At 48.3% G+C, this 18,563-nt stretch overlaps 1 protein-coding gene across 10 annotated transcripts; it reads left to right on the top strand.

Moving 5' to 3' along the window:
• The first annotated feature begins 1,628 nt into the window (after window positions 1-1,628).
• On the top strand, window positions 1,629-11,157 carry FXYD4 (FXYD domain containing ion transport regulator 4). Of its 10 annotated transcripts, none has more exons than XM_086382558.1 (10): window positions 1,629-5,493; window positions 5,593-5,692; window positions 6,898-6,993; window positions 8,670-8,733; window positions 9,419-9,451; window positions 9,564-9,587; window positions 10,272-10,346; window positions 10,451-10,487; window positions 10,746-10,783; window positions 10,965-11,157. In XM_086382558.1, exons 4-10 carry the CDS (start codon window positions 8,694-8,696, stop codon window positions 10,982-10,984), a joined length of 267 nt encoding a protein of 88 aa, XP_086238684.1. In that variant the 5' UTR covers window positions 1,629-5,493; window positions 5,593-5,692; window positions 6,898-6,993; window positions 8,670-8,693; the 3' UTR covers window positions 10,985-11,157. The 10 variants fall into 10 exon arrangements, with proteins under 10 accessions (XP_086238684.1, XP_086238681.1, XP_086238685.1 ...); XM_086382559.1 differs by having other exon boundaries at window positions 4,478-5,493; window positions 5,585-5,692; XM_086382556.1 differs by having other exon boundaries at window positions 4,623-5,493; window positions 6,898-7,017.
• Window positions 11,158-18,563: the final 7,406 nt, after the last annotated feature.

The following is an 18,563-nucleotide window of genomic DNA, read 5'->3' as shown; positions in this document are numbered from 1 at the left end:
ACAATTGGCATGTTAGTGAAAATACATATTTATGGACACAAAATATCTAAACAGATAGGCATCAGCCTAAAATTCACATATGCATGCACACCAAAGAGAAATACACACACTCACACACACATATATATCTCTCCAATATACAATCTAAAAAACACTGAAATTGTACAATTTAAATGGGAGAATTGTTTGGTATGTGAAATCAAAGCTGTTTTTTAAATCACATTCAAAATAAAATCACATGCAGTTTAACGTGGAGAGTGGTGGTTAAAAGAACTGGTTCTGGAGCTGTCATTTCCAGTTGTGAGGTTGGATGCTTCTTTTTTATTTTTTTAAAATTTATTTTTAATTGGAAAATAATTGCTTTATAATATTGTGTTGGCTTCTGCCATAAACAACTTCAATCAGCCATACGTATACATACGTCCCCTCCCCTGTGAACTTCTCTCCCACCCCTGACCCCAGCCCACCCCTCTAGGTTGTCAGAACGCTGAGGTCTCTGTGTTATACAGCAACTTCCCAGCATGCTTCTCTTAATCTCTCTTCACCTAGTTTCCTCATCCTGAAACAAGGTGAGAGCCTTCTCTGGAAAGGTTGCGATGATGACATGAATTAACATGAGGAAAGCAGCCTGCCAGGTAGCAAGCACTCACCAAGGCTGCCACTGTGGATACACCCAGAGTGAGGGGTGCTAGTTCCCTTACCCTTACGAAGGTCATCATCTGAGGGGGTGACACATATCAATAGATAATCCCCATTATGGTGTGCTCAGTGGTGGCCTGTGTGACCAGGTGGATAAAGGAGTGACTTTTCAGGGAATTCTGAAATGAGACAGGGTTGGCTATGGGGCAGGTGACACAATGGAAAGGTTTATTTCAGAAGTGGTTGACTGGGCAGTGTGTCCAGGAGGTACTTCAATAATACGGTCGAGGGCTGAGGAGTACGGTTGAGAGACATGAGCAGCAGTTGGACGAGAGACCCCTGGAGGAGCTCTAACAGAAGCGGAATGAAGGGTCGATGAGAAATGACATCTCCCGGTATCTGTTTTGGGAACCCTTGCGCTTCTCTCCTCTCGCACAGGTTTTCATCCTCACTCTTCGAAGGGCCTTCTCAAATGCAAATCTAACAATATCTCTCCCCTGCTTTAAGTCCTCCCTCCCAAGGTCCACTGCCGGCTTTCTGGCCTCACTCCCTGCGGTCCGCCTCCACGGCTCTTCCCCCTCCTCCTTGGCCTCCTGAGCTCATCCGATGCTCTGTCTCTTCACCTCAGCTATCCCTCACAGCCTCTAAGGACCCAAGTCCGGAAGACTACGGCCATCTCGCGGCAGAAACGGATAAACGGGTGAACAAAGGCCCCAGAAACAACCAGAACCCCGACCGTTACAGGCTGACGCAGCGGTGAAAGGAAAACTGCGCATGCGTAATAGGACGGCTGCTTGACAGCCACTCTCGAGAACCCACGTAGGGCCAATCCGCACCGGGATGAGCGGGACTGCTTCCACGCCAGAAAAGCCCCGCCCACACGGCCTGGGCCCGCGCCTGCGCCTCACAAGCGGCTTGCCCAAGGCCCCGCCTCAACTCCCTTTCCTTGGTGCCGATTGGCTGGAAGTCATCATAGTCCCGCTCCGGGTGGCTCTTTTCTCGGCCCCCTGCACGAGGTGTAGTGGGTACGGATGGCTTCTTGGAAGGACATCCTAAAAGTCAATGACGTCTTTTTGGCCGAAGTTGCCCGAAGAGAGCCAGGCAGTCACTGACTGTCGCAGAGACCTCCATATCCCCATTCTTGAGACACTCCCCCACATCGTTTCAGTATCCCCTCGTCTGGAAGGCTCTTAGATCGCGCAACGTGACGGGCCCATCCTGCCGCCTCCCAAATGCGCAGGAGTCAGCCTAGACCTAGATCCAGGGAAAAGCCCTCAAACTGCCGCTTCCCTTCAAATGGCTTTCCCTGCACTCATTCACCTCCTTGTCTTACACCCATTCGCCTCCTGCTCTCGCACTGGTAGGCAGGCGAGCGAAGTCAGGCTTCCTCCCTCCACACGGTCCTCAAAGTGAGACCCAGGTCTGTGGGCAAGGAGCCCAGCATCCTGAGCACACAGAAAGGGACCTGCGGAACATATCAGCCAATGAAGTTAAATACATACCCAGATGCTAAAGAGACGGGAATAAGAACAGGGGTCTCCTGAGGGAGACAGCACAGAAGGGGTCCAGGTGGGAGTACAGTATTTCTGACAACCAGGAGAAGCCTCAGAGATTTCCTTTGTCCTTGTTCTGTCATGAATGAGGTTTTTTCTCTCCTCTACCAGATTCATCAAAATAGACAATCTCAGCTTTCTACTGACGCCTGTGACATTCAGTCTATCTTCGAAGGCAGGAAAAAAACACTTCCACTCTGCGCCAGGCATTAATACTAGCCACTTCCCTTTTATCTCTGGCCAACCTTAGCTAATTCCTGTTTTAGTATCTTTCTTCAGAAAAATTAATGACTTTGAGGATGCATCTATGTTCTCCACAGAGTAACTAACTGGTAATGCTTTGGGAAGGGGAAAAGTATAAGTTGGGAGTATGAAGAGCTTTGGCAGTGATTGACATGAGTAGAAGAGAGAGTCCTGGTGTGAGTGCTGATTTTCAGGTGGCCACTCTTGGCAACAGACTTCCCTTGTTTCACACAAGGTCCTTTGTATCATTTGCAGCACTGAAGTCCTGAAGGGGAAGGGAGAGTTCAGAGCTGGATCTTGCTACATTCTCTCTTTTGACTTCTGATACCTCTAGGCTCTCATCTGCATCCATCTGACTGAGGCTGGCTCTCCATCACCCACTCCTCTGAACCTTTCATCATCAGAGATTTGATTTCCCTGTAGGTGTCAGTTCCTCTCACCAAGCTCCCCATCTGGTAGATAAGAAATCAGGCCCAAATGGATGATTCCAGAAATTCTGATAAGGAATGCATGCCCAAGAAGCTGGGCAAGTGGCCAGATCTCCTTGAAAATGACTTCCTGAAAACAGCCTTCACTGCCAGTCCAGCCCCTCAGGAATCACATCTTGAGAGAGCAACTGTTCATCCTAAATACTACAAACAAATGAGGCACCTTTTTTTTTTTTTTTTTTTGCATGAGGTTTGGTAGATCTTTTCCAAATTTCTCCCAAACCTCATAAAAAAAAAAAAAAAGTGTCTCATTTGTTTGGACCTGGCCACAGGACTGGAAAAGGTCAGTTTTCATTCCAATCCCAAAGAAAGGCAATGCAAAAGAATGCTCAAACTACCGCACAATTGCACTCATCTCACACGCTAGTAAAGTAATGCTCAAAATTCTCCAAGCCAGGCTTCAGCAATATGTGAACCGTGAACTTCCAGATGTTCAAGCTGGTTTTAGAAAAGGCAGAGGAACCAGAGATCAAATTGCCAACATCCGCTGGATCATGGAAAAAGCAAGAGAGTTCCAGAAAAACATCTATTTCTGCTTTATTGACTATGCCAAAGCCTTTGACTGTGTGGATCACAATAAACTGTAGAAAATTCTTCAAGAGATGGGAATACCAGACCACCTGACCTGCCTCTTGAGAAACCTATATGCAGGTCAGGAAGCAACAGTTAGAACTGGACATGAAACAACAGACTGGTTCCAAATAGGAAAAGGAGTACATCAAGCCTGTATATTGTCACCCTGCTTATTTAACTTATATGCAGAGTTCATCATGAGAAACGCTGGGCTGGAAGAAGCACAAGCTGGAGTCAAGATTGCCGGGAGAAATAGCAATAACCTCAGATATGCAGATGACACCACCCTTATGGCAGAAAGTGAAGAGGAACTCAAAAGCCTCTTGATGAAAGTGAAAGAGGAGAGTGAAAAAGTTGGCTTAAAGCTCAACATTCAGAAAACGAAGATAATGGCATCTGGTCCCATCACTTCATGGGAAATAGATGGGGAAACAGTGTCAGACTTTATTTTTGGGGGCTCCAAAATCACTGCAGATGGTGATTGCAGCCATGAAATTAAAAGATGTTTACTCCTTGGAAAGAAAGTTATGACCAACCTAGATAGCATATTCAAAAGCAGAGACATTACTTTGCCAACAAAGGTCCGTCTAGTCAAGGCTATGGTTTTTCCAGTGGTCATGTATGGATGTGAGAGTTGGACTGTGAAGAAGGCTGAGCACCGAAGAATTGATGCTTTTGAACTATGGTGTTGGAGAAGACTCTTGAGAGTCCATTGGACTGCAAGGAGATCCAACCAGTCCACTCTGAAGGAGATCAGCCCTGCGTGTTCATTGGAAGGAGTGATGCTAAAGCTGAAACTCCAGTACTTTGGCCACCTCATGCGAACAGTTGACTCATTGGAAAAGACTCTGATGCTGGGAGGGATTGGGGGCAGGAGGAGAAGGGGACGACAGAGGATGAGATGGCTGGATGGCATCACTGACTCAATGGATTCGAGTTTGAGTGAACTCCGGGAGTTGGTGACGGACAGGTAGGCCTGGCGTGCTGCAATTCATGGGGTTACAAAGAATCGGACATGACTGAGTGACTGAACTGAACTGAACTGAACTGGGAGATCTTAGTTCCCCAACCAGGGATCGAACCTGGGCCCCTTGCATTGGGAGCTTGGAATCTTAGCCAGTGGACCACCAGGGACAATTCTTAATATACAAAGCTTGTAAAGTTTTCTACATGCACCTTCGTGATCACTTATAATCACTGAGTTTAATATATCTAAGAAGCTAAATTCATTAGCTTGGGAACTGATTTATGCTGCTTCCAGTGTGGAAAGCATTGTTGCCCACCACTGAGTGTGTGGCCAGCCTTTGGGGCCTCTCGGAGGGGACAGAAGCAACACTCAGTCTTAATGCACCTACACTGAACTCTGGCAAAAGCGGGAGATGAGGTGGTAACTCACTGTGTGCTCACAGAAGTTACACACAGGTAGCTGGGCTCCCTCTCCCTGGTTCTGTCCTGGGCTCAACCTGTCCTCTACCTTCAACCAGTGGCAGTAACACCTGACACAGGTGAAGTTTTCCTTCTACCTGTTAAAGGTGATAATATCTCATGGTGATAGGGATGGGAATGGAGGATCCTTCAAGTGGGCAGCAGCTTCAGGATGGAGTAAAAGTGCTAGAACCTTCTGGAGAAGTGGATCTGAGGCCTTTTTCATACTTCCTGGAGATCTTTCCAAGCACTTGGGACTTAAACAGTCCTCTTCCTACAAATGCTTGCTTTCTTGCTGTTTATTTCTCACATGTGGAGTGGGAAAACTTGAGCTGAGTTTCCACTCTGCTACCATGGCATGCAATGTGACCTTGAGCAAGACTTTTATCTTCTCTGGACCACAGTTTCTCTCATGCTGCAGGGCTCACTGTGTGTATACAAGGGCCATTCCCAGCTACACAAATAGCTCCTGTGAACTGAGCAGCATAATCAGATGTCATCATCACAGCACATACTCAGAGTCAGCTCGGTCATAGTTCCCACTTCATGGATGAGCAAACAGGCTGGAAGAGGTAAGTTGTTCAAGTGCATATAGCAAGTAACTAACAGAGCCTGGGGTTGACTTCAAGGCATGCACTATTAATGATTTTTCTGAATCTTGAGTTTCACAGACTCTCCTTACATGGGGCCTGGGAGGCATTCATTCCACAAATTGAGGACCAGCCATGGGTCAGCCCCTTGCCCCTGCAACATCTCCACCCCAAACCTCAGGTAAGTCCTGTTGTTTCTGCAGTTTAGAGGAGAGGGAACTGAGGCTTGGAATGAAGGAGCTGATTGAGATCACTCAGTGAGCTACTGGCAAGCTGGGGCCAGCTCTTTCTGGCCCCAGAGGCCCTAATTTAAACTCTGTACAAACTGAATCAAGAATAGGAAGCACCATGGAAGGTTTTCATGAGGAGGTGCCACATGTTTGCACTAGGAAGATCCTCTCGGAATCCTCTCCACCCCTGTCTTTCAGGGCTCTGTCCTGCCCTCTGACCCTTAGCACTGTGATCCACTGATGGCTTCCTGTCCTCAATGACTCAACAATTCAATCAAAATCTATCAGTATCCATGACTGGGCATTGGGAGGGAATAGGGAGGCAACAGTCCTGTTGGTCACCATGCATTGGAGAAGAGGGTGAAGAGAGAGGAATTAGGGAGGGGGGACAGGATAATAGATAGGCCTGGAGTCATCCAAGGTCAAGAGCACAGGTAGAAGGCACGTGGGGGGTGAGGGACAGGAAGAGAATTTGGCCAGGCATAGGGTCCACAGAGGGAGGTGGCCCATTCCTCATCTTGGGGCTGGTGGTCCTCCTCCTGCCCCCCACCTGGCCCCACCACCCTATCTTACACCCCTGCCCCCAGGCAGTAGGCAGGAACTGAGGACCTGGGGGGTGGTTCTGATTCCAGCTTCTGCCTGCCTCCACCCACAGCTAAGTGGTTCTCAGGGCTGGTCAGAGGGTGGGCCATCTTAAGGGGTGCCCATCAACCCCATTTCTTCACCTCGATGAAACCAGTCCAAGGAAAAGCAATGAGACCACTGAGCAAATGGAGCCTCAAGGCCAGACCCTGACTCTCGTTGACACCATGTTTCTGGGACACTCCCCTACAGAAGTCCTGGAACCCCTACTTTTGGTATAAGTACCCAGAAACATCCTGGTTCCCTCCAGCACCTTTCTGGACCTCTCTTTTAGGGTCCAGGTGAACTAAAGAAGCAGAAAGCCCACCTTCTCCTCATGAGAAGGGTCTGGGGCCCAGCCCGCTCCCCACCATTGCCTTAGACTCAGCGGGCCTAGGTCTCTCACTCCACTGTCCGCCGGGTGTGGCAGTCTCCTTTAAGAGCACACTGGGGAGAGGGAGCTGCAGGAATCCTTCCAGATTCTCAAGGAATCTGACCAGTTCCTTCTGCCTGATAGTATTGTTGCCCTGGGCAGGCGGGGCCGCGGGCTTAAAAAACCGGAACCCACCTGGGCTGGACGCAGCCCTAGAAGCCTCCTCAAACCAGCTCTCTGCACCCAGCCGGCTCTCAGGTGAGCTCAGGAGAAGCCTCTCAGGTGAGCAGGTTTCTGCTAGGACTTCAGGACTCCTAGGCAGAGGGGTGGAGGTGGAGCGGTGGTCTGGGGTACCAGTCTGAGGAAGGGTATGGTACCTGCCTAAGTATTCCCAGTAACAGATGTGTTTGGGGGTTTGGAGGACTGGAAGCTGCCTGCCCTGTGAGCACCATCATGCGGAAGGTGGACTGGGGGCTGGAGGAAACAGGAAGCAGTCTTTGGCTAAAGAATAATGGGGAGTTGCGCCCCTCATGATCCAGGAGTTCCAGGGTGATAGAAGGGGCAGGGAGAAACAGAGGCCAATGGAGGGCCCGGTTTACAAATTGCTCAAAGCCAAAAGACCCCCATGTTCTGAAGGAGCAGCTTAATAGTTCTGACTTCCTACTGCAAAAGGATCCATGTACTTGTGTATTTACTTACTGTAACATGTTTCAGTACTTATTATGTGCTTGGCACTATTCTTAGGCTCAACATATAGTAACTCATTCAATTCAAACACAACCTTAGGAGGTTGTTCTTATTATCCTCATTTTTATGGGGCACTGAAGCACAGACAGGTTAAGTAACCTAGCTGACTCACACAGCTATTAAGTGCTGAGAGAGGAATTCTCCGGCTAGCTGGGCCCAACATGTAATAACTGGGGTTGCAATTTGGAACACTGACAATCCCTATGCCTGCCTGAGGCTAATAATAGGCAGAAAGCTGGGAGCGTCTTATCTCAAGGACACAGCCACCCTAGGGACTAATAAATGAAGACAGAAATAGTTCCCACCCTAAGGAGAAAGAATGGGCCATGTCCCAGCCACCAGGCACTTTTCTGCTAACAGCAGTCTGTACTCTGAGAGTAGAATTCGAGGCTACCTGGAGCATGGTCCTTGGCCGGGGCTGGAGTGGGAGGCATTTGCCTGCACCCAGCATCTGCCCCCAACTCTTCCACTTACCCTGTCCCACTGCTCACTCAGAGGAGTTCTGGGCTTGCCCTGTGTGTGCGCACTCAGTCGTGTCTGACTCTTTGCGACCACATGGACTGTAGCTTCCCAGGCTCCTCAGTCCATGGGATTTCCCAGGCAAGAATACTGGAGTGGATTGCCATTTCCTTCTCCAGGAGATCTTCCCAACCAAGGGATCAAATCCACATCTTCTGCATTGGCAGGAGGGTTCTTTACCACTGCACTCCCTGGGAAGTCTGGGCATGCCCTAGCTGGAGGCTGTCTTGGACTTCAGCCTGGTAGTGCCCCAGGCCCAGATCTTTGAAAACAATACCTCAAGTCCTTTGAGCTGGGGGTCAGGAAGGCAGGCACCAAAGCCTGATTTAGAGCAGTAGCCCTCCTCCTGAAGGTGTGTCAGGCATCTGATTACCAGATTTTAACAGAACCTCATATGGCACTTACTATTGGGTTGGCCAGAAAGTTTGTTCGAGTTTTTCCATCAGATGATACAGAAAAACCTGAACAAATTTCTTGGGCAACCCAATATGTGCAGGCATCGCTGTAAGTATTAGAGGTACTACTATTATTAACTCTAGAAAGGACACAGAAATTAGTAACTTTCTCATGTCTACCCCACAAGCAGCCTTGAGATTTGTGCCACTGGCCTCTGTGAGTGTGGAGCTGGTTGGGACTGTCTGACCCCAGCCTGCCCTCTTCTCCTGCAGACCGGTCCTGCGTGCCGCTGTGTCATGGAGGGAGTGACCCGGGCCCTTCTCCTCCTGTTGGCTGGTGAGTCCTCCCAGAGGCGACCCTGCTGCCACTCACTCACCTACCAAGGCTGTGAAAACCAGGACAGCATCTCATAAAGAGCGCCTGATGTTGAATAAATGGGTTTTCATTTAGACTATTAACTTAAAGATAAACATAAAGGAAGTGTTGAGTTGGCCAAAAGGTTTGTTTGGATTTTCCGTAGATCTTATAACCCGAACGAACTTTTTGGCCAACCTGATTACAGTGAGGTAGATGTTCCCAACATTATCCTGAATCATGGAATTTTGGGAAACTGTAATCACCTGTTAGCAAGAAGAGACCAGTGTTCCCAGCTTCTTTAGGAGGCAGACCATTAGCCAGGATCTGGGTAGGAAGCTTTTCAGGAGAGGGTAAAGATACCAACACACCATCCCATTTTGAATATAAGAAAGAATAACAAGAAGCCTGAGAAATAGCAGGACGGGCTGGAATGGGGGAGCGGGGCACAAAGGCCAGAAAATAGGAGACAAAATCCTAGGTCTGTTTGGGTTGAAAAGGTATGAGGAGGGGAACCAGTGACCTCAGGGTCCCCCTCCACCCCCCACTCTGGTGCCCCAAGCAGGGCTGGTTGATCTTTTGCCTCTGGGCTGATGTCCTGCCTGCTGATTCATTTTGAGACCAGTATCATGAATTAACACACAGTCCCTCTGCTTCTCTCACCCAGGACTGCCTGTCTTGGAAGCCAATGACGTGATTGGTGAGTGAGGCCCTAAACTGCTCTGCTGGCCCTGCCCCCAAGTTTTCTCTCTAAGACCCCACATCTTGCCTCCTGGTTCCGGTTGTTAATTTTTTTTTTTCCTTTCCTGCAGATAAAGACAGTCCCTTCTACTATGGTAAGAGCTGATATCCCTTGCCCCTGACCCCTACCCTTGCCTATGCTAGACCCCTTTGCTAGAGTTGGTAAGGGGTGATGTGGAGCCCAGTGTAGACAGACGGGGGCTTGAGGGAGTGGGCAAGGAGGGGCAGAATGAGGATGAGACTGGGAATTAAAGAATCAGCATGGTGGATCAAAAGAACGACAGGCCAACATGTAACGTCGTCTTTGGGGGAACTTCCCTCCAGCAAGGAGGTAAGGGGCCTGCAGAATGTTTAGGAAGACTCCTGGGAAAGTGGCTGGAGGCAGCTGGCTGATCTCCTTTCTTCCATTCACTCTCTCTTCTCTTGCCTTCCCCAGGACCAGCTCCTTGCTGCCCTACAATCCCTGCAAGGAGGTGTCCTCTCCTTCTGCCTGCCACTGTCCCCCACACACCCTCATCTTCCCCGGGTCTCAGCTCAAATGTCACCTTTCAGCAAAGCCTTCCTTGATCATTCTTCAAAGCCTCTTCTTTTTCTGTGCATTTCTGCTTGATTTTTCTTCCTAGTACTTGTTCCCACCAGATATAACATGATGTATTTATGAGTTTGTCCTGCTTGTTGCCTGGAATGTAAGTGCGTCTGTATAAGCAGGTGCGCATAACTATCTGTTGAATGAGTGGGGTGGAGCCAGGCTGATGCTAGCCCACTCTCCATTCCTTTAGACTGGGAAGGCCTGCAGCTGGGCGGGATGATCTGTGCGGGCCTCATGTGCATCGCTGGACTCTTGTTTGCCCTGAGTGAGCAGTGGGACTAGCAGGGTCGGGTGGAGGCGGGGAGCGGATGGGAGGAGGGTGGCCCAGGCTTTCCGGGCTCTTTGTACTGGCTGTGTCTTCCTTCACAGGTGGCAAATGCAAATGCAAGAACAAGCAGAAGCACGGGTGAGACTCCTATTGTGTGTCCTTTGAGCTGAGCAGAGCAATTTGGGCATAATGTCCTACAATTTGGAAAAGGAGGACAGAGTCCTGGCTGTCCCTGGGTTTGCAGTAGAATTTGTTATTCACAGATAATCAACCCTGAGGGGGCCTCTGTCAGAGAAACCTCTGACCCTTTGTACTGTTTAAATTGGTACCAGGAATCTTGGTGGGGGAAAAGGACAGAAAGTTCGAGGATGCTAATCTGGTATGTTCCTTTCGCAGCTCCTTACCTGAGAAAGCTGTACCACTCCTCACTCCAGGTGAGATGGACTTGAGAGCCTTCCTGGCACTCAGGCAGTAGAGCTGTATAATTTGAGGATTAATACATGTTGTGCTGTGTGTAAGGCAGGACTGTCCTGAACCAGTCAGCCTTGGGGATGCCTGAGGCTGAGGATGTGTATATGGAGTTTGTGAAGACCTGACCCCACATTCTCTCCACAGGCTCTGCCAGTACCTGCTGAGCACAGGATTGGTTTCATGACCCTCCCTGCACTGGCTCCCATGCTGTCCCCTTCCCTTTGGGGGCCTTACCCCTCAGGATGGCTTTTCTCTCTGTTGGTGGGCCCTGAGGCTCTCTTCTGATCAAAAGGCTGTCCAGAGATTATTTCTAAATTAAATTTATCTCCCCCTCTGATGGACTTATGACCTTCTGTGGGTCTGGTTGGGGATGGGTAGTTTGGGACGAGACGATAAAGTCTTGCTCAGGAAAGTCCAGGCTCCTCAGCCGGGGTGGGGCGGGGGATGTCCCATGGATGGCTGATGCACCTTGTGGCCGCATGTTTGTCCTGAAGCCCATTCCCAGCACCCCCCTCCCTTTGAGGGCCTCCTGATAATTGATAATTGATCTCCTGCCTCATCCATGCACCACACAAGACACCTCAACATTATATCAAAGAACATTACAATTTCCACACCTTTCCTGAAGACCTTGAAGTCCCTGTGACCCAGATCCCCATGACTTCCTGTAACCCAGAATGATCCTCAGTGGTTTGCCCTCTGCTAAGACCCCAGCTCACCCAGTGAGTGTTCACACAATCCAGGAAATGCAGTTCTTCCTTCACAGACTCAGCCCAGTAAAACTATTGTAACCCTTAGAGCAATCCATGGACCCTTCCTCTTACTCCGGGTAATGTCCTGTGAGACCCTACTATGAGCAACGTCCCAAGAAGCCCTGCAGAGTGCATTTCAGAACCCAAAACCATACATGCCACTCTGGGTCTCAGGATGTCCTAAGTCCATTCCTGGAATACCTCATTGAGAGGCCCCAGCATGCATGGCATAGGTCTGTGGAAATGGCTCTTCCACTTGGCAGCCTGTTCGTCTGGAGCCTCACCCCTCTTGCCGACCTCCATACCCTAAGGTGGAAGGAGCTGAGGCCTACCCTGCCCAGCCCCTGCTCCTGGCAGAGACCCTGGGGTGGAGACAGGTCAGGGCAGCAGTGGTCTGCCCTGTCCCTGCCAGGCAGTGGCTCACAACCTGGGTCTGAATCTGGGCTGACGGGGCAGCCACCTGCCTTAATGTTGCTTCAAGCCACCTCTACTGGCAGCGTGGAGCATATGCTATTGTGTCTGAAGTGGACTGTAGCCCGCCAGGCTCCTCTGTCCAAGGGATTTTTCGGGCAAGAATATCTGGAGTGGGTTACCATTTCCTCCTCCTGGGGATCTTGCCAACCCAGTGATCCAACCCAAGTCTCTTGTGGCTTTTGCTTTGGCAGGCACTGAACCACCTGGGAAGCCCCACCTCTACTGGTGTCCTGCTCCAAACCTTCCATCCATTTCCAGGGTGTTGGTACCAGATCCTCTGGAAAGTATACTGTGTCCAAGACCTGTGGGCTGGGGTTAGGAGGCCAGCACAAGAGATTCTAGAGGCTGAGGAGCCTGCCTTCTGGTCTTCAGCCCTCCCAGGTCGTGAGGTCTAAAAATGAGGGTCATAGATCTGTTTAGGGCCCTTGATCAGGATATATAAGCAGGGTGAGAGGATGGTTCGAAGGCTGGCCCAGAGCTACAGCCATTACTCCAAGAACCTGAGTGGAACTCGGAATACCTGGCTGAAATTGGAGCCATTCACTGTCCAAGGTGAGTAGGGGAGCCCTAGCAGGGTGCTATGGGCGTGGACGGCTATGCCATTAGGAGTCGGATAGATATCATGAAAAAAGTAAAATGAGTGTGCTGCAGCGGCGCGAGTGCCTGGTTAGCGATGGGTGATATGGTCAAGTCATGAAGTGACATAATATCTGAGATGAATCCTCAAAGGTCAAAGTGGAGAGGGGCCAGTCGCGCAAACATCTTTCCTGGTAGAAGGAACTTTGGCCTTTTGCTTTTTTGAGGGCCAGAGGAAAGTCACCGTGACTGGTACATAGGCGAGAACCCCTGCCAAATCCTGAGTAGGAATTATAAGACACCGGCAGCTGCGCAGGGAGCGAGACCAGGAAGAAGGCAGGGAACAGGCGCGCCCAGGGGAGGGCGCAGCCCTGACGCAACACGCAGCATCATCTGCCCAAAGGCGGTTTCCGGCCCCGCCTTTCCGTCTTGGGGAGGGGGCTGCTCCCTGAACACGGGAGGCTGCTGATGTGAATAACTGCATTGGAGAGTAAAATTAGCTCCGCCTAAAAAAGAAAAAAAAGCAAGTCTGTGGCCTCACACGGGGCTAGAGTGGCAGACGCGGACGCAGTATTGTCAGAACGCCCTCTTCTGGGTGACCGGCAACCGTTCTCTGAGAAAATTAGGTCTCTACCATCGCAAAGGGTGAGGTGTTCTTCTGTCTGAAATTCAGTCATTATGAAGGAAAGCCCATCGCTGCCAGGGGAACCTGAGTCACTCTGGCAAGAGATTCAACCTCGATTGCCACCGGGGCGCCCAGCTCCGGAAGAGGCGTTTCTGGACGCAGTGTTCCCTACCATCTTAACGTTTTGATTCCCCAGCTCCGATTCGCGGTGGAGACCAGTTACACAGTTTTAATCTGCTTTCACCCCGCCAAACAGCCTAATTTCACCTAAACAAACTCCAGTTTTTCTCACGCCCCATAATCCACTGAAAGGCACTATATCCCCATACACCCTTGCTGTGCAGCTCCCTCATGGCCTAGTCAGTGAACCTGGCTTTGACCAATTACAGGGTCCCACCTGGTGGTTTAGGTTGATTCTACCTGTCCAAGGCTGAGGCACAGGGTTCATGGAGAACATCTGGGAGCCTGGGTTGATAGTGGGTGGGAAAAGTCACTGACTGCGATGAGAAGGTTGGGGGAGAGGGCCATGCAGGACAGAGTTGATGTTAGCCTGGTGTGGCTGGCGCCTGGTGCTGATTCCCAAGAGAAGCTAGCTCTCCTTTTTCCCTCCCAGTAGGAAGGAGGGAGTAGCAAGTGGCGAAGGTCAGTCAGTCATAGGACGAGAGGCGTCTCTGCCCAGGCTTCACTGTGTGGAATTACTCGCTGTGCCTTAGAGACCTCTCCCTCAAGCCCCTTCCACACACACCCCCCCCCCAACCCCACCCACCGACCGAGGCAACAGGGGGTTGGGGATTGGGAGGAGGCTGGGTTTATGTCACCATTCCTGCCTTTTGTCATCTCCTAGATGAGGGCTGCCCAGGAAAGAACCAGAGAAAGCGAAGGGTCATTTCCACTTAACTGAACACTTGGGTCATTATGGGCACCGTTATAAACACTTCCTAACAACCTATGTGATGGGGATTTCATATTACGCCCTCTGTTCTTAAGAGGACACCAAGGTTCTCACAGGTCATCTTACTCACTGAGCCGTTTCTGAAGGACTAGGTTACACTGCCTTTCTGGTATTCACTATCTGAAAGAGAATCCAGGTTCTGTACCTGCCGGGGGACTATATATATTATACATATACACACACACTTTATTTAAACAATCTGATTTTCTGATTGCAAGCATTTTTCATGATTATCCAGAAAACTGAATAGTACAGAGATACCTCAGAAGAGAAACCAATTTCTTACTCAGCACTCAGAAATAATAAAGGGTATGTTTTGATATATAATGACAGTATTCTCTAATTCTCTGGAGCTCCAGGTTGTTGCATGAACCAGTAGGTCATTACTTTGTATTGCTGAGTAGTCCCAGGCAGTCCTCTTAAAATAAGGGAGGGCCTACTAACTTAAAGAGAATTAATACGGTTTATTCTAAGACTAGTCATTTGAAAACATTGGTATTTCTGTTCCACAGAAGGTAGCAGTCTTTTACCCTCAATTTCTGTGTGTTAGTCCTTCAGTTGTGTCTGAATCTGCGACTCCATGGACTGTAGCCCAAAAGGCTCCTCTGCCCATGGAATTTTCCAGGTAAGAATACTGGAGCGGGTTGCTACTCTGTTCTCTAGGGGATCTTCCCAATCCAGGGATTGAACCTGTGTCTCTTCCATTGCAGGAAGATTCTTTACCATCTGAGCTACATGTAAATACTATAAAGCTCAGGGTAAGAAGTGAGGGCTAACAGCTAACATGAGGGAGCATGATCCCGTTATCTTGGTTGGCCAATGGTTAGATCCTCTGCCAGATCCTATAAAGGGGTTTATCACTCAAGTCTCAACCCAGCCATCAAAGGAGTATTATCTTACAAAAAACCCCTTCAGCTGAAGCTGAAGCTCCAATACTTTGGCCACCTGATGCAAAGAACTGAGTCACTGGAAAAGACTCTGATGCTGGGAAAGATTGAAGGCAGGAGATGGGGATGACAGAGGATGAGATAGTTAGATGGCATCACCGATGCGACAGACATGAGTTTGAGGAAAATTTGGACACGGAGAGAGGGAAGAACAAAGAGGCCAAGGAACACCAAGAACTGCCAGCAGTCGCCTAGGCTGGAAGAGGCAAGGATTCTTCCTCAGAGTGAGAAGGGCTTTGCCAACGCCTTAATTCCTACTTCTCACCACCAAAACTGTGAAAAAATTAATTTTTCTACATTATGTAAAAAAGTTACATGGAAACTTTACAACTCACAGTAACTGATGTTTAACAGCCAATTAGACTTAGCTGAAGAGAATGACTGGAAGATAGATAAAAGGAATAAAGACATATAAGGAAAGAGTATTAAATAAAATCCAATTTACCAGTGATTAAAAAATAAATTAATACTAAACCTGAAGTAACTGCAAATTCTAATAGTATCCAACAACAACAAAAATCAATCTTTTAATAGAGAAATATTATTGAAAGCTTTCTCTGAAATTGGCAGTAAGATGCCCCCTGATCCCAACTTTGTTCATCACCATGTTTTCTAATGATAAAAAAATGAACGTACCTATGTAAGCAACAAGGCTAAGAAAAGAAAAAAAGTACCTAAGGATTAGAAAGAAATTATTCAAACTGCCATTATTTGTAAATGGCAGGACTTTGTACATAGAAAATTCAAAGAATCAGGACCTCTGTAATGATCCAGTGGCAAAGACTCTGCACTAACAATGCAAGGGCCTGGGCTGGATCCCTGGTCAGAGAACTAGATCCCACATGCTGCAACTAAGACCCTTCACAACCAAATAAAGAAAAGAAGAAAATCCAAAGAATCTACATTTAAATCAGCATAAGTGATTTTAGCAAGATCACAAAAGTCAACATTAAAAAAATATATATATATATTTTTTAATCCTGCTATTTCTAGTCCCAGGAACAAAACTTTCAGCAAAAGAAAAAGGCACCATTTAAAATATAAAATACCTAGAAATAAGTCTAACAAAATATGTCCAAGAATTTTTACACAAAGTCTAAAAACCATTAAAAAAGCCTCAGGATTAGATGCATATGCCAACACTCAGCAAGAGAGGGATCTTAGTGCAGGGTGAGCACAGTAGCTCCAGTAGTTTTTTGAATGGTAAATGGCTCCCTGCTACAGAGGAAGTGTTCATTCCCATCACGCAAGTGGCTGAGCAGTCACCATGTAGTGAGACATCAGAGATAGCACACAAAACCATCTAGAACAGTGATTCCTGGATGGTGAAGCCTGCTCTGTCCTTTGCAGCAGGGCAAAGGCTGTCCCTGCAGCCTGCTAGTCACCTGGTAGTTGGGTAGCAGCATTGTTTTCAAGTCAAGTAGGATTTCTTCAAAATCCAAAAGGTCCTGCCAAAAACTATGCTTCTTGGTGAGGCAGTGTCTTTACTTTTCCATTGGAGGAAATGTCCATTTTGCCCAAGGCCTGAAGTCAGCAAATACTTCCTATAAAGGCTCAGAGTAAAATCTGCTAGGCTTTGTGGGCCACATGGTCTGATGAAACTACTCATCTCTTGGCAGAGGTAACATAAGAGCAGCCTATACAAAATAAATGAATGCAGATGGCTGTGTACCAGTAAAACAACTATTTACAAAACAGGTCCAGACTTGGGTCACGGGCCCTAGTTTGCCAGTTGCTGCCCAGGACAATTATACTAGACCCTAAAAACGTCCTTGACACAGCAGAGCCCTGAACTCTTCCACTCGCTAGCACACAGGTGTCTTTCTAAGGCATCCCAAGTACTCACTGCTTCCTCCTTGCCAAGACCAATGAGCATATCATCAATACAGTGGATGTGGCAAGGTGATCAGTCTCCAGAGGGCAGGAGTTACCAGCCAGAAGACAGACAAGAATGTCCAGGTTACAAGGTCATTAGAAAAAAATCTTTTGCTTGATGCTAACTCAGAATGTATTCACTAGGGTCAGGGGCTTCCCAAGTTCCAGAGGCTTTACCTTTCCAGCAAACATCACATTAAGCACTGAGCTGCAACTGGGGCAACCGTGTAGTTAAGTTCCTGGTTGTTTGCTAATGTATGGTTCAGTTCTGTGTTTGCTTCCATCTGCCAGAATCCATCTGCTTTCTGGGGACCAGACATGCAAATAAAAAGGGCTAGGCTTAACCCCTTCAAGCCTTGGAGTATGGCTCTAACCCCACACGTTGCAGACATCACAGAACCTCTGTTCACTGTCTTGGATGGGGAGTGCTTTCTGAGAGGTTCCTCTTGGCCTTACCTACCACCAAGACTTACAAGGACGCAAGCGTGTTTCCAGGTGGGGGAAAACCTATTAGTTGCCAAAGATACCCCTTCCTACTCACTCATGGAGATAACCTGAGGTGTCTTCACCTGTTTAATCCAGTGACATGAACTTGGGCCTGTGAATCCATATCACCTGGCCTTCTTATGCTCCCACTATAAGAGAAGTTGGCATTTTGGATGCCTGGGATCAGTATTAACTCAGACTATCAATGCAACATGTTAAGAGATTTAATCTTTACTACACACACATTGTCACAATGCTGCCAGGCCCTTCCCCCACTTCATTTGATGGTCTCTGGGCCTGAGACCTGGCTCTGTTCTGAAAATAGAAGACTCTGATTTTTCAATCTGCTTTTTGCTCACATAATCAAAGAGAAGCAAATGCTGGGAGCAAAAGCTGACAGACACCTCAGAACTGCACCTGCAGGACCCTGACACATAGGTGTTAGCCTCACCACAGATATAGCAGGGTCCAGGCTCCTTAACTGCCTTTCAGGCTTTGCTGCCCATTCATCCAATTGCTTCCACTTCCTCTCCTCTTCTGGAATTGCATATCCATCCTTCTCAACACTCAGGATCTCTCCCTCCTATAGGTCAGTCTTATAAGTCAGTCTCCAAGCTTCAATTCTGTATTAAAAGGGCTCCAGAAGTGCTTACAACTTACACACTCAGTCCTAATACTTGTGTAGTTTCCTTCACGAGGTTGTGTAATAAAAATTTGAAGGCCAAGGCCCATTTGAAGTTTTCACAATTTTTGACAAAACTAGAAAATAAGTGCAGTATTTTGTACTGCAGGTCTATTAGGAATAGATTTTGAGACATAACTTGGGTCCCCTGCCATCAAACTGATTCATCAAAATGGAAACCATTTTCAGGGCAGGCTGGATTTGGCTTACCAGCATTTTACCTCATTCCTGGCGCAGACTTTGATACACAAATTTCCTTTGTATCAACCACACACCTCAGGTGAGGTGACCAAGTCTAGGAAGAGGCAGGTAACCACTGCAGCTGCAGTGGGATTTAGTCATCCAGCACATTCCTGATTTCCTACCCCAGGTTC

The sequence above is a fragment of the Bos grunniens genome, chromosome 28 (genome assembly GCF_055505025.1).
Source record: "Bos grunniens cultivar Pamir isolate PY7600 chromosome 28, Bosgru_T2T1.0, whole genome shotgun sequence".
NCBI classification, from domain to species: Eukaryota; Metazoa; Chordata; class Mammalia; order Artiodactyla; family Bovidae; genus Bos; species Bos grunniens.
This window is presented reverse-complemented; position numbering and strand designations above follow the sequence as displayed.